The sequence below is a fragment of the Hemitrygon akajei genome, chromosome 3 (assembly GCF_048418815.1).
Source record: "Hemitrygon akajei chromosome 3, sHemAka1.3, whole genome shotgun sequence".
NCBI lineage: Eukaryota > Metazoa > Chordata > Chondrichthyes > Myliobatiformes > Dasyatidae > Hemitrygon > Hemitrygon akajei.
The window spans coordinates 37,403,560-37,427,635 of NC_133126.1; the positions used below are offsets into that span (position 1 = coordinate 37,403,560).

General features: G+C 43.4%; 2 protein-coding genes across 4 annotated transcripts in view; one reads left to right on the forward strand and one right to left on the reverse strand.

Moving 5' to 3' along the window:
* The window catches only part of mis18bp1 (MIS18 binding protein 1), a 46,625-nt gene extending 45,852 nt beyond the window's left edge, over nucleotides 1-773 (reverse strand). Inside the window, exon 1 of one of the 2 annotated variants that reach the window (XM_073039619.1) lies at nucleotides 697-773. Coding sequence is in view for 1 of the 2 variants with exons in the window: in XM_073039620.1 (XP_072895721.1) it covers nucleotides 697-718 (22 nt within the window). In the remaining variant the exon portion in view is untranslated. The remainder of the gene's footprint in view (nucleotides 1-696) is intronic. The other variant, XM_073039620.1, reaches the window with a different exon arrangement.
* Nucleotides 774-803: 30 nt separating this feature from the next.
* LOC140724880 (uncharacterized) lies at nucleotides 804-23,701 on the forward strand. 2 transcript variants are annotated; one of them, XM_073039621.1, is made up of 5 exons: nucleotides 804-852; nucleotides 14,413-15,438; nucleotides 17,658-17,873; nucleotides 19,989-20,208; nucleotides 22,018-23,701. In XM_073039621.1, the coding sequence occupies exons 2-5, from the start codon at nucleotides 14,757-14,759 to the stop codon at nucleotides 22,226-22,228; spliced, it is 1,329 nt and encodes a 442-aa protein (XP_072895722.1). In that variant the 5' UTR covers nucleotides 804-852; nucleotides 14,413-14,756; the 3' UTR covers nucleotides 22,229-23,701. The 2 variants fall into 2 exon arrangements, with proteins under 2 accessions (XP_072895722.1, XP_072895723.1); XM_073039622.1 differs by lacking the exon at nucleotides 17,658-17,873 and having other exon boundaries at nucleotides 22,018-23,700.
* Nucleotides 23,702-24,076: the final 375 nt, after the last annotated feature.

The following is a 24,076-nucleotide window of genomic DNA, read 5'->3' on the forward strand; positions in this document are numbered from 1 at the left end:
CCGGAGGTAACAGTTTGCTGATAATGATCTTATCAATTTCCTTTAGAAAGGGAAGTCAGACAAGATTTCCTCTTCTCTTATTCCACTAAAAATGTATTCATTTTATAAAAGCAGGCAAGTTGAATGATAATGAAGCACAACATTCCAGCTAGAAATCCACGTTGGATTTAGTAAAGATCCACCTAGCCAACTAATTGAACGTCTGTCTCAATTTAATGAGCTTTTGTCTAACTCATCAGTCCTGAGTGCATTTCAGTGACTGAAATGTGAATTCCTGGTTATCTTTCTCCAAAGCACCAAACAATGAACAAGCTGTCTAAAATACAAAACATAAGAAACGTGCTTACTGGTGAGACAACCGAAACAAAGACTGGGTAAATTTTCCTGCAATAATTAAGCGGGCAGGCAATTTCTGACGAGGTCCAAGGTAGTCTGGTAACCCACATCAGCTTAGCCTGGTACCACTGGGAGCTGAGACTGCTGATGCTCGACCGGGACACGGGTGGGACAGGCGGCTGTCACCCGGTTGTTATTGCGAGCTGGGCTGTGCCAGCGACCCGCCGACTGTTATGGCCAATATAGCGCCACACGAAGTGGAGCCGTTAGCTAAGCAACAGGATGAGTCATCACCGGCACCACAACTACCCCTCTCCCCATTACCCCCAGGAGCCGCCAAACCTTTCGGTCTCTACTCACCCGCACAACCCACACCCTCCATTTGTAAACGGGCAGAATCGTTAGGAACTTTCGAATCTGGGCTCTCGACGCCGATTGGTGCTCGTGTCCATGACGTACTTTGCCCGCGACGAGACTCCGGCTGAAACCATTTCCATGCGTGAGCAGCCCTTCATGGTGCGTGCCTTTCTTTTAACAACTATTTTATGTTTGTTTAAAATACTTTGCTTGTGTTCCTGTTAAAATTATTTTGAGGAAACAGCAAGTGAAATCCATGGCTTTAGAAATATGAGCACAGACAAAGAGCAAAAGCTGGAACATTTTGGACATTCAGTACTTGCAAAGGCTTCTGATGTGATTAGTTATTAAATTGGTATATGAAGCTTCACTGATATAGAATGCTAGGCTTTTTGCTCATAATGATAAGAGGGATATATGGACAATTAGGAGCAGCACACTCAAAATGCTAGAGGAGGGGGTCAGGCAATAGCAGTGAACAAACAGTGAACGTTTTGTGCGGAGACCCTTCATCAGGACTGGAAAGGAAGGTGAAGAAGCCAGAATAAAAAAGTGGGGTAGGGGAAGGAGTTCAAGATGGAAGGTCATCTGTCAAGCCAGGTGGGTGCGTGAGGGTGATGAAGTAAGAAGAAGCAAGGAGGTAATAGGTGGAAAAGGTAAAGTACTGGAGAAAAAGGAACATGATAGGAGAGGTGGGACCATGGGGAGGTGATAGGCAGGTGAGGAGAAGAGGAGGTGCAGGAGGAAAGCCACAGTGGGGAATGGAAGAAGAAGGGAAGGGAAAAATTACTGGAAGTTAGAGGAGTCATGCTATCAGATTAGAGCCTACCCAACCTTCAAGGAGAGGGTGCACTCTCCTATCCTATCAGATTACTTCTCCAGCACTCTGTATTTTCCACCTATTACCTCCCTACGCCTTGCTTCACCTATGACCTTCTAGATCGTACTCCTTTCCCTACCCTCCTATTCTGGCTTCTTCCCCCTTCCTTTCCAATCCTGATGAAGGATCTCGGCCCAAAATGTCGACTGCTAATTCACTTTCTCAGATGCTTCCTGGCCTCCAGCATTCTGTACGTGCTGCTCTGGATTTCCAGCAACTGCAGAATCTCTTATGTTGTAGAAATAGGAGCAAACTATTCTGCCTCTGATCTGGTGCGGCACAATTTGTCTGCACAACCCTTATCCCCATATTTCTAGGTTTCTGTAATATTCAGATATCCCTTATCTTGCGTGCAATCAAGACTTCGATATTCAAGAGAATGTTCAACACTACGAATGGATTTTGATTGAGTACATAAGGAAAACTTTTACAATAAGGGTCACACTAATTTAAGATAACCAAAGACCTCACATTCTGTCTGGGTAGCCACTAACCTGTTGGCATGAATATTGATTTCTCTAACATATGGCAATTACCCCCCTTCTACCTTTTTCCATTCCCCATTTTGGTCACCGTCACCCACCTGCCCAACAACTCTCTGGTTCCCCTCCACCTTCCCTTACTTCCATGGCTCATTGTCCTCTCTCCTTATGCCTAACCAAACTTACAGAGGTTTTTGGGGAAGTTACCAGGAAAGTTGATGAAGGTACGGCAGTGGATGTTGTCTACATGGACTTCAGCAAGGCATTTGACAGGGTCCGCCATGGGAGGTTGGCCAAGAAGGTTCAGTTGCTTGGGATTCAAGATGAGGCAGTAAATTGGGGATTAGACATTGGCTGGAGAAGCCAGAGTGTGATAGGAGATGGTTGCCTCTCCAACTGGAGGCCTGTGGCTAATGGTGTGCTGCAGGGATCGGTGCTGGGTCCTTTGTTGTTTGTCATTTATATCAGAATTAGGTTTATAACTTAGCAGCAGCAGTTCAATGCAATACATAATATAGAAGAAAAAAAGCACAAAATAAAATAATAATAATAAATAAGTAAATCAATTACAATATACTATATTGAATAGATTAAAAATCGTACAAAAACAGAAATAATATATATTAAAAAAGTGTCCAAGGATTCAATGTCCATTTAGGAATCGGATGGCAGAGGGGAAGAAGCTGTTGCTGAATCACTGAGTGTGTGCCTTCAGGCTTCTACCTGATGATAACAGTGAGAAAAGGGCATGCCCTGGATGTGGGGGTCGTTAATAATGAACGCTGCCTTTCTGAGACATTGCTCCCTGAAGATGTCCTGGGTACTTTGTAGGCTAGTACCCAAGATGGAGATGATTCTCTGCAGCTTCTTTCGGTCCAGGCATAGCTCCACCTTCCCTCCCCCAAACTAGACAGTGATGCAGCCTGTCGGAATGCTTTCCATGGTATATCTATAGAAGTTTTTGGGTGTATTTGTTGACATACCAAATCCCTTCAGACTCCTAATGAAGTATAGCCGCTGTCTTGCCTTCTTTATAGTTGCATCAATGTGTTAGGACCAGGTTAGATCCTCAGAGATCTTGACAACCAGGAAACTGCTCACTCCCTTGGCATCCGATCCCTCTATGAGGATTGGTATGTGTTCCTTCGTCTTACCCTTCCTGAAGTCCACAATCTGCTCTTTTGTCTTACTGACGTTGAGTGCTAGATTGTTGCTGCGGCATCACTCCACTAGTTGGCATATCTCACTCCTGTACACCCTCTCGTCACCACCTATGATTCTACCAACAATGGTTGTATCGTCAGCAAATTTTTAGGTGGTATTTGAGCTATGCTTAGCCACATAGTCATGAGTATGTAGAGAGTAGAGCAGTGGGCTAAACACACACTCCTGAGGTACACCAGTGTTGACTGTCAGAGAGGAGGAGATCTTATCACTAATCCGCACAGATTGTGGTCTTCCGGTTAGGAAGTCGAGGATCCAATTGCAGAGGGAGGTACAGAGGCCCAGGTTCTGCAACTTCTCAATCAGGATTGTGGGAATGATGGTATTAAATGCTGAGCTTTAGTCGATGAACAGCATCCTAACATAGGTGTTTGTGTTGTCCAGGTGGTCTAAAGCTGTGTGAAGAGCCATTGAGATTGCGTCTGCCGTTGACCTATTGTGGCGATAGAAAAATTGCAATGGGTCCAGGTCCTTACTGAGGCAGGAGTTCAGTGTAGTCATGACCAACCTCTCAAAGCATTTCATCACCATAGATGAGCGTGCTACCGGGTAATAGTCATTAAAGCAGTTCACATTATTCTTCTTAGGCACTGGTATAATTGTTGCCTTTTTGAAGCAAGTGGGAACTTATGCTTCAGTGATCTGGTTAACTGGATTAGCAAATTTGTGATGAAACCTAGATTAGTGGTGTTGTGGACAGTGAGGAATCTATCAGAGGGATCGGGACCAGCTGGAGAAATGGCTGAAAATGACAGATGGAATTTAATCCAGACAAATGTGAGCTTCCATTAAGATGGCAGCACGTATACATGCAGCAGTCTCTTGGGGGCCAACCAAAGGTGTTTCTGTTCTTGTTAAATGTGTTTCTATATCTAGAAAGACTATTCTTACGGCAGGCCCTCCGCATCAGTGAGCTGTTCATTGTTTGGAGTAGTCGGTTGGGATGTCGTAAGGGCCGTCTGGCAGATCAGGGAAGGCATGTTGGCCCATTGGGCTGAGAGAGTCCTGTTGGGCCTTCAGGCAAGGGAGGTTGAGATGGGCTGTCCAGCCAAAGGATTTGTGCTGGGCTGTCGGGCCTGGGTATTTGAGCCGGGCTGTCGGGCCTGGGGATTTGAGCCGGGCTGTTGAGCCGGGCTGTCGGGACTGGGGATTTGAGCCGGGCTGTCGGGACTGGGGATTTGAGCCGGGCTGTCGGGCCTGGGGATTTGAGCCGGGCTGTCGGGCCTGGGGATTTGAGCCGGGCTGTCGGGCCTGGGGATTTGAGCCGGGCTGTCGGGCCTGGGGATTTGAGCCGGGCTGTCGGGCCTGGGGATTTGAGCCGGGCTGTCGGGCCTGGGGATTTGAGCCGGGCTGTCGGGCCTGGGGATTTGAGCCGGGCTGTCGGGCCTGGGGATTTGAGCCGGGCTGTCGGGACTGGGGATTTGAGCCGGGCTGTCGGGACTGGGGATTTGAGCCGGGCTGTCGGGACTGGGGATTTGAGCCGGGCTGTCGGGACTGGGGATTTGAGCCGGGCTGTCGGGACTGGGGATTTGAGCCGGGCTGTCGGGCCTGGGGATTTGAGCCGGGCTGTCGGGCCTGGGGATTTGAGCCGGACTGTCGGGCCTGGGGATTTGAGCCGGGCTGTCGGGCCTGGGGATTTGAGCCGGGCTGTCGGGCCTGGGGATTTGAGCCGGGCTGTCGGGCCTGGGGATTTGAGCCGGGCTGTCGGGCCTGGGGATTTGAGCCGGGCTGTTGAGCCGGGCTGTCGGGACTGGGGATTTGAGCCGGGCTGTCGGGACTGGGGATTTGAGCCGGGCTGTCGGGCCTGGGATTTGAGCCGGGCTGTCAGGCCTGGGGATTTGAGTCGGGCTGTCGGGCCTGGGATTTGAGCCGGGCTGTCGGGCCTGGGGATTTGAGTCGGGCTGTCGGGACTGGGGATTTGAGCCGGGCTGTCGGGACTGGGGATTTGAGCCGGGCTGTCGGGACTGGGGATTTGAGCCGGGCTGTCGGGACTGGGGATTTGAGCCGGGCTGTCAGGATTGGGGATTTGAGTCGGGCTGTCGGGCCCGGGGATTTGAGCTGGGCCATTTGATCTGGGGATTCGTGCCGGGCTGTCGGGTTGCAGGAGGAGACGGATTGGATTCAGTAGAGCTGACCTGGGGTGGGGATCATGCTGCTGCCTGATACTCGGAGGCACATTATTGGTGTCATCGTGTTGGCAAAAAGGCGGCATGTAGAGAAGCTGTGGGTGACTGTCTAAGACATTCCTTCTGCAATTGTGAGACTCTGTTGGACGTTGATTGCCACAGGCCTGCTTTCCTTGTTTGGTGGTGAGCCAGGTGGTGAGGTAGCAGTGTTGCCTCGGTTGTAGCGAGGATGAGGCCTCAATCTTTAGGCTTGTGTTGTAGCATGGCTTCTGGACTTGGTTGGGGGGTGGCCTCTCCCTTTGGTGCTGCCCTCCATTGTTGGATTGGTGAAATTACAGGCTGGACTGCTGGGAGCCATTAATTTGTGGGACGTATCTTTTAGGGTCTTGGACTAAAAATGTGTTTTTTTACGTGACTATTTTTTTCCCCCTTTCTTGTTATTTTTGAACACACGTGTATATTTTTTCACCTTGCCCCAAGGGATGCTGTCTCATCCAGCTGTATCCATGTCTGGTTTGAATGACAAACTTGATTTGAGTTGATTTTGATTTGATTTGAGATGTTGCACTTCAGGAGGACCAACCAGAGTAGGGCACTGAGGGGTGCTGTAGGACAAATGGATTGGGAATACAGGTTCATAATTCATTGAAGGTGGCATAACAAATTAATAGGGTCGTAAAGAAAGCTTTTGGCAGATTGGCCTTCATAAATCAAAGTATTGATAACAGGAGATGGGATGTTATGTTGAAGTTGTATAAGACGTTGGTGAGGCCCAATTTGGAGTGTTCAATGCAGTTTTGGTCACCTTCCTACAGGAAAGATATAAATAAGGTTGAAAGAGTGCAGAGAAAATTTACTAGAATGTTGCTGGGTCTGGAGGACCTGAGTTATAAGGAAAGACTGAATAGGTTAAGACTTTATTCCTTGGAACAAAGAAGATTGACGGGCAGATTTGATAGAGGTATACAAAATTATGAGGGATATAGATAGGGTAAATACAAGCAGGCTTTTTCCACTGAGGTTGGGTGGGACTACAACTAGAGGTCATAAGTTAAGGGTGAAAGGTGAAAAGTTTAAAGGGAACATGAGGGGAAACTTCTTCACTCAGAGAGTGTGGAACGAGCTGCCAGTGCAAGTGGTGCATATGAGCTTGATTTCAATATTTAAGAGAAGTTTGGATAGATACATGGATGGTAAGGATATGTAGGGTTATAGTCCCAGAGCAGGTTGATGGGAGAAGGTAGTTTCAATGGTTAGGCACAGGCTAGAAGGGTCTGCTGCTGTGCTGTATTTTTTTCTGGTTCTATGACTTAGATTTCATCCTCTTCAGCCCTTTATCTCTGACACCTATCAACTCCCAGCTTCTTACTTTCATCCTCCTCACCCACACCACCTCCGTCACCTGGTCTCGCTGTTGCCTGCTGGCTTGTATTCCTAATCCTTCCACCACCTCCTTATTCCTGGCTTTGGCCCCCTTATCAGTCCTGATGAAAGGTCTCAGCCTGAAACATTGCCTGCTTATTCCCTTACATAGATGCTGTCTGCTTTGCCAAGTTCCTCCACCTTCTTGTGTGTGTTGCTCAAGATTTCTAGCATCTGCAAAATCTCCTGTGTTTACCGGGAAGAGAGATTTTTTAAAAATAAAAAAAAAACTATGTCTCTTGCTTGAAATAATAGTGAAAGTAGATTTCATTGTAATGATAATTTAGGAATTAAGCAAATGCTTGGAAAAAATAGGGAAGAGAGAACGGAGGAGTAGGCTATTTAGAAAACTCAAAGGGACAAAGGCATCTTACCTTTTACTCTTGTAGCAACACAAAAGGAGGTCATTGGATTCATCCCAGCTCCCGTCAGGTCAGGTTGGGTAGCAAACCTCTTAGCCCAATTTCCCTATTTTCTTTGTCATTGTAGTCTAACTTTTCTGTAGGAAAGTTAATTTTCCTAACTTTCCTGTTCAACATATTTGAATATTTTGAGGGAGTGATGAAAGTAATTTATGAAGTGAGTGGAGGATATTTTCATGAATCTTAGGAAAGGTCACCTTATGGGATCCTTGGTGAGTTGGGAGGTGGATCCAAAAGTAGTTTGGTCATAATTGTTAGAGATTAGTGGTAGAGTAGTTAGGGTTTTTTCTATCTGATTGGAGGTATGTGACAAGCGATGCCCCACAAGAATCAATGTTGGGAACTTTGTTGTTTGTAATAGATATTAATGATTTGGATGAAAATGGAGGTGGACTGATTTGTAATTTTGCAGAAAGTTGTCAAACAGATAGCAGGGTATAGATCAGTTGAAAATTTGAGTAGAGAAATGGCAGAGGGAGTTTAATCTGGACAACTGTGAGATGATACATTTTGGGAGGTCAAATGCAAGAAGAAAGCACAGAGTAAATGGAGCATTGGTGTCCAGAGGGATCTTGGGTTGCAGTGATAACTCCCTGAAAGTGGCAACACAAGTGGATAGAGTAGTAAAGGAAGGATATGGTATGCTTGCCTTCATTGTGCATAAATCACATTAAAGCTTTATAAAACATTGGTTAGGCCACATTTGGAGTATTGTTTGGCATTCTGGTTATCACACTATAAGGAGGATATGAGGCTCTAGAAAGGGTGCAGAAAGTGTTCACCTGGCTGTTGCCTGAATGTCAACCATAAACTTGGATTGTTTTCTCCTGAACATTGGAGGCTGAGAAGGTGACTTCAGAGATTATATAAAATTATGAGAGGTGTAGAGAGAGTAGATAGTCAGTATTTTTCCCCACGTAGAAATATCAAGTAATCGAAGGGATAGGTGTAAAATGGGGGTGGGGGAGCAGGCGGAGTGTAGAGGAGATTTGTATGGCCATGGATTGGCCCTGGCCGTCAATCTCGGCTGCCCCAGCATCCCAGGGCATATTGAAAACCCGGACTCACCGTGTGTTCCAATGGCCATGGATTGGCCTCGGCCGTCGATCTCGGCTGCCCCAGTATCCCAGGGCATATTGAAAACCCGGACTCACCGTGTGTTCCAACGGCCATGGATTGGCCCTGGCCGTCGATCTCGGATGCCCCAGTATCCCAGGGCATATTGAAAACCCGGACTCACCGTGTGTTCCAACGGCCATGGATTGGCCCTGGCCGTCGATCTCGGATGCCCCAGTATCCCAGGGCATATTGAAAACCCGGACTCACCGTGTGTTCCAACGGCCATGGATTGGCCTCGGCCGTCGATCTCGGCTGCCCCAGCATCCCAGGGCATATTGAAAACACGGATTCCGGCACCATCACCGCGGGTTCCGACGGCCATGGATTGGCCCCGGCCGTCAATCTCGGCTGCTCCAGCGACCTAGGGCATATTGAAAATCCAGACTCCAGCACCATCAACGCGGGTTCCAACGACCACGGACAGCTTCAAAGCGATTGCGCAACCACCGACTGTGACTCCAGTCTTGAACTCCAGGCCGGGTCTTCACATGCTGCGATTGTAACTCCCGTCTCTCCTTCCCCCACCACAACTCTGCAATCCCCTCTCCCTCAGATCCCATCGTCAGAGCCCTCAGAGGCTCTATCTTCCTCTCACCCCAACCCTTCCCTCTCCACTGACACTACCAGCCTCCCTCCCCCCTCTGATTCCATCTCTCATCCGTGCTGGGTCTTTACCATTCCCTCTGACCTTCAACTTTCTGAGGCAGAGCGCTCTGTCCTCAGTAAGGGCCTCAGCTTTGTCCCCCTTCGCCCACGCCTCAGCGAGTTCCGCGTATGCCATGATGCTGAACTCTTCTTCCACTGGCTCCATCTCTGAGCTTACTTCTCTGACAAGGACTCTCCTACCCCCACCGATGACCCCTTCTCCCGTCTTCAACCCTCCTCCTCTTCATGGACACCCCGCTCTGGTCTTCTGCCTGCTCTGGATCTCTTTATTGCTAATTGCCGATGGGACATCAACCGTCTCGACTTCACTGCACCCTGTTCCAATTCCAACCTAACTCCTTTGGAACGCTGTGCTCTCTGCTCCCTCTGCACCAATCCCAACCTCACTATAAAACCTGCTGATAAGGGGGGAGCTGTTGTTGTCTGGCGTACTGACCTCTACCTGGCCGAGGCACAGCGACAGCTCTCTGATACCTCCTCTTATTTACCCCTTGATCACGACCCCACTGAGGAGCACCAGGCCATTGTCTCCTATACCATCACCAACCTTATCAGCTCTGGGGATCTCCCATCCACTGCCACCAACCTCATAGTTCCCACACCCCGCACTTCCCGTTTCTACCTCCTACCCAAGATCCACAAACCTGCCTGTCCAGGTAGACCTATTCTCTCAGCTTGCTCCTGCCCCACTGAACTCATTTCTGCATAACTTGACACTGTCTTATCCACACTTGTTCGATCTCTTCCCACCTATGTTCTTGACACTAATCATGCTTTGAATTTTTTCAATGATTTTAAGTTCCCTGGCCCCCACCGCCTTATTTTCACCATGGACGTCCAGTCCCTATATACCTCCATCCCCCACCCAGATGGTCTCGAAGCTCTTCCCTTCTTTTTGGATTCCAGACCTAACCAATTCCCCTCTACCACCACCCTCCTCCGTCTAGCAGAATTAGTTCTAACTCTCAGTAATTTCTCCTTTGGCTCCTCCCACTTCCTCCAAACCAAGGGTGTAGTCATGGGCACCCGCATGGGTCCCAGCTATGCCTGCCTTTCTGTTGGCTTTGTTGAACAGTCCTTGTTCCAACTCTATACGGGTATCTGTCCCCCTCTTTTCCTTCACTACATCGACGACTGCATTGGCGCTGCCTCCTGCACGCATGCTGAGCTCGTTGACTTCATTAACTTTGCCTCCAACTTTCACCCTGCCCTCAAATTTACCTGGTCCATTTCCGACACCTCCCTCCCCTTTCTTGATCTTTCTGTCTCCATCTCTGGAGATGGCTTATCTACTGATATCTACTTTAAGCCTACAGACTCACAGCTACCTGGACTATTCCTCTTCCTACCCTGTCTCTTGCAAAAATGCTATCCCCTTCTCACAATTCCTCCATCTCCACCGCATCTGCTCTCAGGATGAGGCTTTTCATTCCAGGATGAAGGAGATGTCTTCCTTTTTTAAACAAAGGGGCTTCCCTTCTTCCACCATCAACTCTGCTCTCAAACGCATCTCTCCCATTTCCCGCACATCTGCCCTCACCCCATCCGCCCGCCACCCCACTCGGGATAGGGTTCCCCTTGTCCTTACCTACCACCCCACCAGCCTCCAGGTCCAACGAATAATTCTCCGTAGCTTCCGCTTCCTCCAACGGGATCCCACTACCAAGCACATTTTTCCCTCCCCCCCTTTCTGCTTTTTGCAGGGATCGCTCCCTACGCGACTCCCTTGTCCACTCATCCCCCCCATCCCTTCCTCCACCATTGATGCATTCCTCATCCACATCTCCTCCATTTCCTGAACATCCACACTCACCCCATATTCCCGATGCCTTAACAGTGATAGAGTTCCTCTTGTCCTTACCTACCAGCCCATGGGCCTCCGTGTCCAACACGTCATCCTCTGTAACTTCCGCCATCTCCAAAGAGATCCTACCAACAAATGTACCTTTACCTCACCCTTCCCTCTCTCTGCTTTCTGCAGGGATCGCACCCTCCGTGATTCACTTGTCTATTTGTCTCTCTCGGCACCTCCCTGCAAGTGGCCAAAGAGTGACACCTGCCCATTCACCTCATAGCTCGCTCTAGTTTATTGTTTGATAAGGAAATCAGAGGTAAAGACAAGTATTCTGCTATAACAATAATGGTGTTTTAAATAACTTTGTTTATTTTGTTACTGCAATACTAAATGCTGTTTGGGGTGTCCAGGGAGGGTTAACACCTCTGATGACGGGCTCGTCGAGCTCCATGTTTGGTCCCCACCCCACTCATCTCTCACCTGTGGCTCCAAGTAACTGCATGTGACAGTGGCCGCTCCCTGCAACACCACTTTGACAGACGGGCTGAACCAGCTGAGGGTAGCCGGGAACCTGCAACCCTGGTGAGATGGGGATCTGCCTCCCCAGCATGCGACTGTGCGGATGAGAGCAACTACAAGATCCAACAGCCAAGAAGACGGTGCTGCAACACTTCGTGGAGAGCAAAGGGCATGACAAAGCTCAGAAGACATCATGACTATCCTCGGCAGCCAAGGAAGTCTCCATCCGTGACGATTTTTTTTACTATTGGACCAACATTTTGAGGCTGAGAGAGTGGAACTACCCCAGTGCAACGGCGTTTTCACTGTAAAACTCCTCCCGCACAGGTTACTTCATTGTCAGAAAAGACGGAAAAACAACACACATTGTTTAATAGCATACTGTTGTACAAGTGTCACTATACACACCATTGCCTGTCAATTTTTCGTGGTGAAAGCTACCAGCCTGTGTTCTTAAGAGACAGTGGTGTCCCATTACTGCAAGGAAGACAGCTTCATTTTTCTGCTTGTCAATTTCCAAAGTAACTTGTAGGTTATTTCTCATTTGTGATTGAATTCAACCCGTGTAAGAGAAATAGAGTTCCCTAGTTCATCAATCGTATTATATCCAATTCAAGTTATGGAAACATGCATTATAGCAGAACTACCCATACTCTATATAATTGCATTAGATTTGTTCCAACCTTCTGGAGTACAAGCTTTGTGTAGTACATTGCAGTGCATGGGGTTGATGTTAGGAATTCTGGAAGATAGAAGCTTGGATAGAATTCACAAAATGTGTAGCTCGGGTGGTTGATGGTTGAGTTGGTTTCCCAAGATCTAAGAACAACTCAACCTAACCAGATAAAAGCCACTGTCACATGCAGTTACTTGGAGCCACAGGTGAGAGCTGAGTGGGGTGGAGACCAAACATAGATAGATAGATAGATAGATAGATAGATAGATAGATACTTTATTCATCCCCATGGGGAAATTCAACTTTTTTTCCAATGTCCCATATACTTGTTGTAGCAAAACTAATTACATACAATACTTAACTCAGTAAAAAAATATGATATGCATCTAAATCACTATCTCAAAAGCATTAATAATAGCTTTTAAAAAGTTCTTAAGTCCTGGCGGTAGAATTGTAAAGCCTAATGGCATTGGGGAGTATTGACCTCTTCATCCTGTCTGAGGAGCATTGCATCGATAGTAACCTGTCGCTGAAACTGCTTCTCTGTCTCTGGATGGTGCTATGTAGAGGATGTTCAGAGTTTTCCATAATTGACCGTAGCCTACTCAGCGCCCTTCGCTCAGCTACCGATGTAGAGCCCGCCTTCCTTACCAGCTTATTAAGACGTGAGGCGTCCCTCTTCTTAATGCTTCCTTCCCAACACGCCACCACAAAGAAGAGGGCACTCTCCACAACTGACCTATAGAACATCTTCAGCATCTCACTACAGACATTGAATGACGCCAACCTTCTAAGGAAGTACAGTCGACTCTGTGCCTTGCTGCACAAGGCATCTGTGTTGGCAGTCCAGTCTAGCTTCTCGTCTAACTGTACTCCCAGATACTTGTAGGTCTTAACCTGCTCCACACATTCTCCATTAATGATCACTGGCTCCATATGAGGCCTAGATCTCCTAAAGTCCACCACCATCTCCTTGGTCTTGGTCATGGAGCTCGACGAGCCCGTCATCAGAGGTGCTAACCCTCCCTGGACACCCCAAACAGCATTTAGTATTGCAGTAACAAAATAAACAAAGTTATTTAAAACACCATTATTGTTATAGCAGAATACTTGTCTTTACTTCTGATTTCCTTATCAAACAATAAACTAGAGCGAGCTATGAGGTGAATGGGCAGGTGTCACTCTTTGGCCACTTGCAGGGATGTGCCGAGAGAGACAAATAGACAAGTGAATCACGGAGGGTGCGATCCCTGCAGAAAGCAAAGAGAGGGAAGGGTGAGGTAAAGGTACATTTGTTGGTGACGTCATTTAAAATTCGAGGCTGCAAACCACAAGGTTCAGGGTCACATTTTGGTCTCATTAATTTCTCCTGTGCTATTTCATTGGAGCCCCTCGGGCTGCGAGTCCCCTCTTTTACTCCCTGTACACCCATGACTATATCGCCACCCACAGCTCCAATCTGCTAATTAAATTTGCTGACGACACTACATTGATTGGCCTTATCTTAAACAATAACGAGGTGGCCTGCAGGGAAGAAGTCATCTCTCTGACACAGTGATGTCAAGAAAACAACCTCTCCCTCAATATCACAAAAACAAAGGAGCTGGTTGTGGATTACAGGAGGAATGGAGACAGGCTGACCCCTATTGACATCAATGGATCTGGGGTTGAGAGGGTGAACAGCTTCAAGTTCCTCCGCATCCACATCACTGAGGACCTCGCGTGGTCTATACACACCGGCTGTGTGATGAAAAAGGTGCAACAGCACCTCTTTTACCTCAGACAGTTGAGGAAGTTTGGTATGGGCCTCCAAATCCTAAGAACTTCCTGCAGGGGCACAATTGAGAGCATCCTAACTGGCTGCATCACTGCCTGGTATGTGAACTGCACTTCCCTTAATCGCAGGACTCTGCAGAGAGTGATGTGGACAGCCCAGCACATCTGTAGTTGTGAACTTACCATGATTCAGGACATTTACAATGACAGGAGTGTAAAAAGGGCCCATAGGATCATTGGGGACCCAAGCCACAATCCACAAACCACAATCTATTTCAGCATCCGGGAAGCAGTATCGCAGCATAGAAGCCAGGACCAACAGGCTTCTTCCAACAGGCCATCAGACTGATGAATTTGCACTGATTTGGATGTACTCTACATTGACTCTTCTATTTATTATAATCGCACATTACACATTTAGATGGAGACGTAATGTAAAAATTTTTATACCTCGTGTGTGTGAAGGATGTAAGAAATGAAGTCAATTCAATTAAGTTCTATATTTTGTCTATAAATATCCAGGCTTGTGAACAATAGAATTAATTTGTTCACATTGCTTTGAGGTGATATGGATTGTCCAATTTCGATTGAATTATTTTTTTCTTTTAACAGTGGGCTGATATTCCTAAAGAAATTGGTACATCTTCATTCGGAAAGAGACGATAATCTGAAAAGGTCTCATCTTTATGTTTCCAGAAAGTCTCCAAGTTGCACCAAGACAAACAAATGAACTTGAATATGCCAAAAAAGTATGAAATCAACAGCGATGTTTTTTTGACAAAATTTGCTAGGGAATATAGTGCATTTGCTACTAGATAGAAATGTAAACGTAAAATGTACTGAATATTTCCAGTAATACACTGAAGAGTTAATATCTAGCATTGAAGTAAAGTCTTGCAGTGGGTATCTCACTCCTCACAGAGAAAAACTGGATACAGAGTTAAAACTTTACAAATATGGCAAAAATAGGTCAACAATGGTTAAACCTACCTCAGGATATATTGTTGGAAGTATTCAGATATCTTACATTTGAAGAAAAGGCTAATGTTCGTGCAACCTGCAAATATTTGCAACAATTGATTGACCACCCTACTTTATGGCTGAACAAAACAATTGTCCTAAAAAGTTTACAAAACTGCAACTCATGTTTTTGGACTACACTTCGAAAAAGGAGAATAAAATCTCTGCTGATCAGGGAAGCAACTCCGAAGCAATTGCAGAAGATGGTGAATTTGATTCCGAACCTGGCTGCTGTTTCTATGGATGTGAAAGTGAACGTGGAAAGACTGCGCGCTCTGAGACCCTTGGCAAACTTACACACGCTGCAGCTGAATAATAGTTCATTAAAGCTCGACCAGGAGCTGCTCAGGGAGGTGGTAAACTTCAAACAATTGACAACCTTGGGTTTATGTTCTCTGGTGTCTGGCCACAGCAGTTCTCTGTGCCTCCTCGCAGAATTAAAAAAGTTGCAATCTTTGACACTCCACGCGAGGCAGAAGAGCCCTTCTTTGTCAGCTATTCAGTATATTTTGTTCCGGTTGCCAAAACTGAGAGAGCTATCATTGAGTTCAGTGGACACATGGGAAAACTTATCATTGTGCTTTACAGCACCAGAAAAGAAGACCCCTGAGGAGGCAGGTATGGAAAAGAGCACCGATCGTTCTGATAATCGTATGATATTTCTGAAGTATGTCATCTATAGGCATGAGGTGTCATGCATCACATTACAGATTTCACTCACTTAAAAACGCAGGCCAATTGGGAAAAATAAATCTAGATGATTTTTTCCCCACCTCCTTAAGCAATCTTCTATATGAACAGCAATAAAAACGTTTGGAAAATTAGAACAAAGGAACATTTTTTTTCCATTTATAAATATAAACATGAAGGATTATGTTTGCAGACTAAGGAAGCAAAATAGAATGATAGTAAATTATAACTCTTTATCAGTCCATGTAGAATGACAGAAATCGAGTTGTTAATGTGTTTAAACCTGTTTCTTTCAGACAGCTTATCTTTTAAAATCTTCATTAAGTTGGCTCTTTCAACCACAACTAAACATCGGCAGACTTTACTTAGTGATACAGCACAGGGTAGGTAGAGTGGAGGGTAGATAGAGCGAGGGGTAGGAAGAGCAAGGGGTAGCCCCGACAAACCTGATTAACTCTCACCTAATCACGGGACAATTTGCAATGACCAATTAATCTGCCTGGTATGTCTTTGAAGCAGAGCACCCAGAGAAAACCCATGCGTTCATGGGGAGGACATACAGACTTCTTACCGATGGTGTCGGAAGTGAACTCTGAACTCTGGAATGTGTAACCACCGTGCTCCTGTGATACCCCTTGGCTAAACTGGATCATATTCTATTGTCAAAAGTAGCCATGAGGGTCATGCTGGCTAGCAACTAAAAACATTTCCCTGAACAGGTTTCTGACCTTTTTCTGGCATCATAATGTTCTTAACAACTCACGATTACTGTACTGAGATTTTGGTCATAGTACATTATTAATTGTTATCCTTGCCACAGTTATTATTAAACCTGTTAACCACACTGTGCTGCTCCAATGGGAACCCCTAGGTTCTATCCTTGTGTTTCAGTACAGTGATAAAGCATCTCCAGCAAAGACCATTATTCATAGGAGCAGAATTAGACAATTCAGCTCTGCCATTCAATCATGGCTAATTTATTATCCCTCTCAACCCTATTCTCTTGCCTTCTTCCTGTAACCTTTAACACACTTACTAATTAAGAACCTATTAACCTCAACTTTAAATATACCCATTGATTTGGCCTCTGCAGCCACCTATGGTAATGAATTTTACAGATTCATCACCCTCTGATTGAAGAAATTTCTCTTTGTTCATGTCCTTGTACTTTGAGGCTGCCCTCTTGTCCTAGACTTGCTCACTATAGGAAACATCCTCTGCATGTTCACTTTATCTAGGCCTTTCAATATTTGATAGGTTTCAATGAGGTTCTTCTAAACTCCAGTGACTACAGGCTCGGAGCCATTCAACGCTCCTCACACATTAACCCTTTCATTCCCAGGATCATTCTCATGAACCTCCTCTGGACCCTCTCATGTGCCAGCACATCCTGTGTTAGAAAAACTGCTGATGATACTCCAAGTGTAGCAGGATGTGTCTGTTTACACTGATTTGTTGGTATTGAATGTACAGGTGGCAGCCGAATGATATAAATCAACTGTTGAGGCACGACCACTCCGTGGCTACTTTGTTAGGTATACCTGAGCACCTCATTCATGCAGATATCTAACCAGTCAATCACGTGGCAGCAGCTTAATGCATAAAAGCATGCAGGCATGGTCAAGAGGTTTAGTTGTTGTTCAGACCAAACATCAGAATGGGAAAGAAATGTGATTTAAGTGACTTTGACCGTTGATGCCAGACAGGGTGGTTTGAGTATTTCGGAAACTGCTGATCTGGGATTTTCACACACAGCAGTTTCTAGAGTGTATTGAGAATAGTAGAAAAAATATCCAGTGAGTGGCAGTTCTGTGGGTGAAAACACCTTGTTAATGAGAGAGGTCAGAGGAGAATGGCCGGACTGGTTCCAGCTGACAGAAAGGCGACAGTAACTCAAATAACTACGTTACAACAGTGATATGCATGAACGCATAACACGTCGAACCTTGAAGTGGATGGGCTACAGCAGCAGAAGACCACGAACATACACTCATTGGCCACTTTATTAGGTACAGGAGGTATGTAATAAAGTGGCCACTGAGAGTATATGATATTGTGAAAACTGCTGTGAGAATCTAAGAGTTTAATGTAATTCTGAAAACAATATAGTAATGGTGATTGCAAAAGTTAAATATTTGTTCTTCCAGGTGGTTTGGAATCTCACTGCATCGCACAGCTTCAATTGGAGAAGCTGAGCCTTTTGCACAGTGCAAACGGTCCACTGTCTAGGAAAGCTCTCAAGCAACTTTCGAATGTTCGGAGCCTTTCTGTGAGCCTTACCAAGTCCTGTGTTTCACGGAACACCGATTTTGTACATAGCATGCTGGGGGGCCTGCCAAATATTACTGAATTAGAACTGTCCTGTAAGTATTTTTGTGCCTATGTATTTGACTAATGTAGCAGTTTCATTTTTTTTTGTAAGGAATCTGTTTAAGAACTGTCAGTTCGCAGCTAAGTGAAGGAGGGAGGTTTGGCCCAGTGCACTAGAGTGAAGGATGGGAACAGACAGAGAGGTTTATTTTGTTGACCAAGAGCACGATACTCTTGCCACTGTCATTGGAGGTAAAGGTCACAAAGTCTCGTTTTTAAGTTAACTTTACATTAGAGTGAAGGAAGCAGTAATTTCTCTTTGTTGCAGGAATTGTGAGCAGCTTTGGGAGGTAAGATGTGGAATCAGTAATACTCTACATGATCCAACCAGGTCCAGCAGTGAGTTGTTAGCTCAATTGTTTATTGGACCTGCATTCTTTGATCTCAAAGGACTGGGAAGGATGGCTGTATTTTGAGTAATAACTTTATTGGGGAACAAAGATGGAAGTTAAGGTATGCTTGAATTGAGTAGATATTGCAGAAATATCAAGGTTTCATCTTTAGCTATCCAGTCATACTCTGAACAACATTTGCCTTCTTGCATCTTTAATCTCTGTATTTCCCTCAGCAATGTATCCTTGCACCCCCTTCTATTTTATGATGACGTTTTGCTCCTCAGTAACCTCATCCAAGAGTCCTGACTAACCGGTAATTTTTGATGAAATTGATATCAGCCAATATTCCTTTGCCTGATTCACACTGTCTGATTCGCCATCTTTCTTTCTGCTTGCTGACCTTATTCCCTTCCATTTGATCCACAGCATGTTTAAAACAGCCTTCCTTGTTTTTAAATCCCCCTTATACTGCAGTGCCTCTTTCATTTTCAGCTTTTCCGGTCTTTCAGCCCACCAAGGTACCCCGATTCCATCATTTCTGGTCTCCTCAGCATCCTTAACATTAATTGCTTTATCATTGATTGTCTTTCTCTCCAGCTGTCATGAGAACCTTTCAAACGCTGAGTCGCTACTTCACTCTTGAGTTTAGAATCTGCCATTATGATGCGTTCTGAGCCATTTCATGCCTAAACAGATTGGTGTGAAATTTTTTGGTAATATTTCTGTCAGGATGGCAGGGTGGAGGTAGGTCTACCAAAGGAGGTGTAAGGTGCTCCTTCCCACTGCTAGCCTGAAGGTCATCCTTGGGCAAGGTGTAGTAGTTGCTTCTGTAGAAAAATTTGACAAGAACAGTTATGGTCATGGAAAGGCCACGATTGCCTATGTCATACGACACGGCATGTAATGAACAAACAAATATTTCTGAAAAGCACTTTGGTATGTTTTGCGACAAAGAATTTACTCAATACAAACAGAAGCTGCTTACTGTGATTCTAATTGTAGCTCAGTGGAGTCACAGAACTACAAGAACAGAAATGTTAGCTCTGTTTCTCATGACTAGCTGATTATTTCCTGCTTATTGATTTGCAGCAAATCTTCTAGATTTGCAGCATCAAATCTTTTAAAACTTTTAAAACATTAATTAAAGACCTAAAAAAATTTTCATTGATTCTACAGACTAATAGACATGTGTAAATATTTCAAAGTGGCATACCTCTAGCTTGCAGGCAAGCCTCGTTAAAACGCTGAAGAAAGTATGTAACTTGGATGAAGATATTTCACATTAGAACCTCTGAAAAGCATTATTTTAACAGTGTAATTTGAAATATTTAATCACTTACATGGCTTCTCAAATGGAGGTTGCAAAGGGAGAAAGGTACTTCACAAACACATGAAAACTAATGGAGTGACTATGAAATTTTAAGATGGAAGTTCTAGTAGATGGGGCCTTGGCTTTTGAAATCTCAGCCGGCAATAGTAGACTGCACTCGACTTAACTTGTAAATCCTGGTATTATGCTTGAACCTAGAACCTTTTAAATGTGATTTCAATAGTAGTTAATTTTCTTGTTGGATATTCATAATTTTTTCTAAACATGAATATCAGTGAGATATTAAGCATCCCAGTATTTTATTAAATAATAAAATTTAAGAATGATAAAGGCATTATAGTTCAGTTAATCATTCTTTGGCTGTTAACTTTTCTTGATACATGTGAGAAGTACGACTTTGAAGGAAGGTTCATCCGTATTTCATTTCTGTGTTAAATTGTCAGGGAATGGACCTTTTGGTGAATTTGTGAGCATTTTACCTTCGAACCTCATAAGAATCGATTTGGTAAACGCAAGGCTTTCAGATGCCGATGTGCAGCTTCTTTCTGATTCTTCAGGAAAATCTCTGAAACATCTGGGCTTGATGCTCTGCAGTGGTATTACTGAAACAATGTTAAAGCAACTGCCCAAACAGTTTCCTTACTTGCAGACCCTTGACCTGAGGTAAATTACAATATATCTGTATTAAATGATGCAAAATGCAAGGTCTTTTTAAAAAATTATTTTTGGGATCCAAGTATTGCCTAATGCCGATTGCCCTTGAGGAGTTGGTGGTGGGACACCACTTTGAATCACTGCCATTCTTATGGAAAAGATACTCCGATAGTGTTGATGGGAAGTAGTTCCAGTAATATAATTATTTAGTTATATTTCCAAGTCTGGTTGGTGCAAAACAGAGGTGCAAGGGTACATATTTTATGCATATCTCTAAGAATGGTGCAATCATAACTTTTCCACCTTGTGGCATGGTACATGGAGACCAGATATAATCCTCAACAATGCTTAAATGTTAACTTTTAAATTTTTTTGAAAAATAAAAATATATTTGTTAAATGACAGTTCTTTTATGGGCAGCCTGAGGTAAGTGAGACTTGTCCATTTCTCTTGGAAAGCTGCAATCAGGATTTAAAGTGGGAAAAGGTGCTGTACTTTTAAACGTTGTTTTTGTTTAGCTGTGGATACTTGGTACTCTTTAAATGGGCTACTTGAAGATTGATTTACACAGGTACAGTATGTATGAGTGTAAATTAAATTTTAGATACTTGACTGCTCGTTTCCTGATTTTTGTGAGAAAAAAGGCAGAACATATTCTTAATCATTATCACTGTTTGAAAAGCCAAAGCACAGAGAGCGAGTTAATAAAAAGTCTCTTGCTACAAACACAAGAGTGTAGATATAATAGCGCAAAACAAGTGTAAACAGTAATATCAGCTGCCAGTCAGTCCTCCAGAAATCACCTTAAAATTTTTGTGGAATTATAAAAAATATTTCTGTCTTGAAAAAGGCCACTATGTCAGAGCGGGTTTACAAAGGCCTTCCCCTGACTTTTAAATCTTCCCAATACTATGCCTGTAGATGTGCAGGTTACAACTCTTTAACTCTCATCCTTTTAACAATTACCTTAATCCCTTGCCCCCTGGGTTTTCTTGTACGGAAATTTGTTTTATTTATTATATTAAGAGATAAAGTGCATAACAGACCCTTCTGGTCACTGGGCCGAGTCACCCAGCAAGCCACTGATTTAATCCTAGCCAAATCACATGACATTTTGCAATGACCAGTTAACCATCTAACCAATCAGAGGAAACCCACATACACAAGGAAAGAGTGTACAAATTTTCTTACAGAGGATGCCAGAAATGAACTCTAGTGTAAAAGTATCATGCTGCTAGCTACTGTGGCATCTGTTTTTTAATGTAATCATTAGAGAATTTGATAAGGTCCTTGGGGCATTAATATAAACCTACTTAGGCCTTCTTTACATTTTTAGTAATGTATTTTATTATTAGTTTCTCATTATTTAGTTATATTTTTATTTATAGGTGAAAGCGTGGTGCATAAAAAATGCAGATTTGACTTTGAATTTGAGACTTATTGTAACAAAATAAATTTTGATCACCTGCAAGTGGAAAAGAACCATTCAAATATTTTTCTCCTTTCAGTCCTGCTTTCTGTTCTTTCTGCTCCCCAAATCTTTTGTCGCTACAGTCTCTTGATGTTTTTAGCACGATGAATCTCGGGCAAATTTACTAGATTAAAAAGTCTCTTCTCCATTATTTTTATGCCTGTAAGTAAATTATTGGGAGTAATTTCACCTACAGTGTTCATAGAATGAGATTTATCTCATTTTTTTGGAAGTACTTTATTAAGTATTTGTTTAACTACACAAATGAATGTTAAGTTTTGAATTTTTCAAAGTTCCACCAAATACACAATAAAGTGCATTATTTTAACCCTCCCAATTTCTTACAGCGGATATAGGTTGCTGAATCAAGGAATTTTGTTTGGCTTAGTGGAGATGTCATTTCTAAAGGAAATTGTAATTTCTAACAATCCACATCTAAATGACATAATAACAAAGCAATTTCGGGCTTTAACTGACAACAGAGTGCATCTGACCCAGAAGAGCAGAAGAAATCGCAAAGGATGTGATTGCATATTTTATTCTCAGTTTTTGGGTTGAAGAATGGGAGAATATTGTTGGGCATGATAAATATGTAAGCTTGGTTGTGCACTGTAAAAGACGGTGATCAAGATGGGTCCACCTTGACAACTTTGCTTCTAAACGTCTGCGTGAACTAGTGGCAAATGTGCAAAATTTGCAGAAAAGCAGTGCTAAATAGAAAATTTCAAGTTAGAAAATATGTAGATCAAGTCAGAAGAGTGGAGCAAGATTTGAATAATGTATTCTATATTTGGTATTCTAAATTATACATTTTGAAGAAGAGAAATCTTGCTCTGAAATCAAAAGTAAGCATATTTAGGACCAATGTGTTTCGCATTAGGAAAGCAGGTTGTCAGATTTTTATAATGATTTTGTTCATGTTTATGAATGTGTACTTTTATTTGATGTAAATAGGGTTGATAACATTTTGTGGAGATTATCTGAAAAGACTGCAGGAAGAAAAATCTGAAAATTGCTCATTTATCCATAGAAGACCAAAAAGTTTTTTTTTCTATTCAGCAGAAAGAACTCTGAGAGAGACCATATACTTTTGCTTACATAGTGTTTTTAACAGAGTTTAGACTTGTTCCTTGTGGTACTTTTAATGGTCATTGTCATGCATCAAAGTGATGGAGGATTTAGTAGAGTTTGAAACAATGTAGGTGACTGACAAAATGGCTTCATGTTTATCTTAACATGTTTGCTACAAACTGGGCAATGATCGTGTTGAATGTCATGGGTAATTTACTTTCCTTCATTAATGTGACCATATTTTAACAAGGAATGATGGTTTTAAAAGGGCATTTTAAAATACAGTTGCAGGAAACTTCAAGGTACAAGCTTGTATTACTTCTCAGATTTTGACTTCTTGGTGTCTCCCATTGAATGTCTGTAAAGATACACTTCACAGATTGTTCTACATATGAATAAAAAATGGTTTGTTGAATCAATGATGCTGTTGGCTGTATGCTAGGACCCATGGAATAAAGGGTCAGGTATAAAATAACAGAAAGGATAAATCTGTTTTTTCTTCTCATTACTTCTACAATTTGAGTAGATACTTTCAAAGCCAGTAAAAATAACGTACTGGAGCTATGAAAATATTCTGCATTGTTAAATTGAAAGTTATGATTCTGACTTACTAATTGTTTCGGTTAAAAATTGTATTAATTAAAGAATGCATCTTATGCCTCATTGTCAAATTTACTACAATGCTCTTCTGTATGGAATGTGATAACTTTATTGCTTTTGTTTGGAGCAAGTCTCCTTCATTTACAAATAAACCTGTCCTAATACTGTTTTTCCTGCACTATATACTATTCCTCCACAAGAGGGCAGGCACACCACTCTACATTGAAACTGGCTAAGTTTTGATAAAGTGACCTATCCTTTGAAAACTTTCTCCATTGGATGGTAACTGATACTGGCTGAGATTAAAAGGTTGGAGGTATGATAAAATTGTGCCTATGAATTGCTGCTCCATAATCATAACAGTTGGCACTCCTACTAAAATATTTATTAATTTATGGTAGTCAAAGAAGAATTACATTTTTGACACAAGGTGATGTTATTGCTCTTCTCCACCTTGCAAAGAGCCAGCTAACTGCTGCTTTAATAATTCATTTCCCTATACTGGTAGTTTATTTCACCGATTGATCAGTGTAGGAACCTTGGTTAGCTGAGACAAGTTGGGCCAAAAGTCCCATTTTTTGTGCTGTATAATACTGTAATTCTACTGTGAGTCTATAACTATAACTTGTTCTTTTAAAACAAGTTGTTATCACTAATGGTGAATATCTTTGGATGATAAATTAACTTTGTTGTTTTCTGTTTTCTCAGAGGCCACAAGTCTCTCTCATTTTCTTC

What these genes read in the sequence shown, in the direction of transcription:
- LOC140724880 (XM_073039621.1), top strand. Translation starts at nt 14,757, where the DNA reads ATGGCAAAAATAGGTCAACAATGGTTAAACCTACCTCAGGATATATTG. An exon ending in GAAGACCCCTGAGGAGGCAG is followed by an intron (nt 15,439 to 17,657) that starts GTATGGAAAAGA and finishes TTGTTCTTCCAG; the next exon opens with GTGGTTTGGAATCTCACTGC. An exon ending in TACTGAATTAGAACTGTCCT is followed by an intron (nt 17,874 to 19,988) that starts GTAAGTATTTTT and finishes TTAAATTGTCAG; the next exon opens with GGAATGGACCTTTTGGTGAA.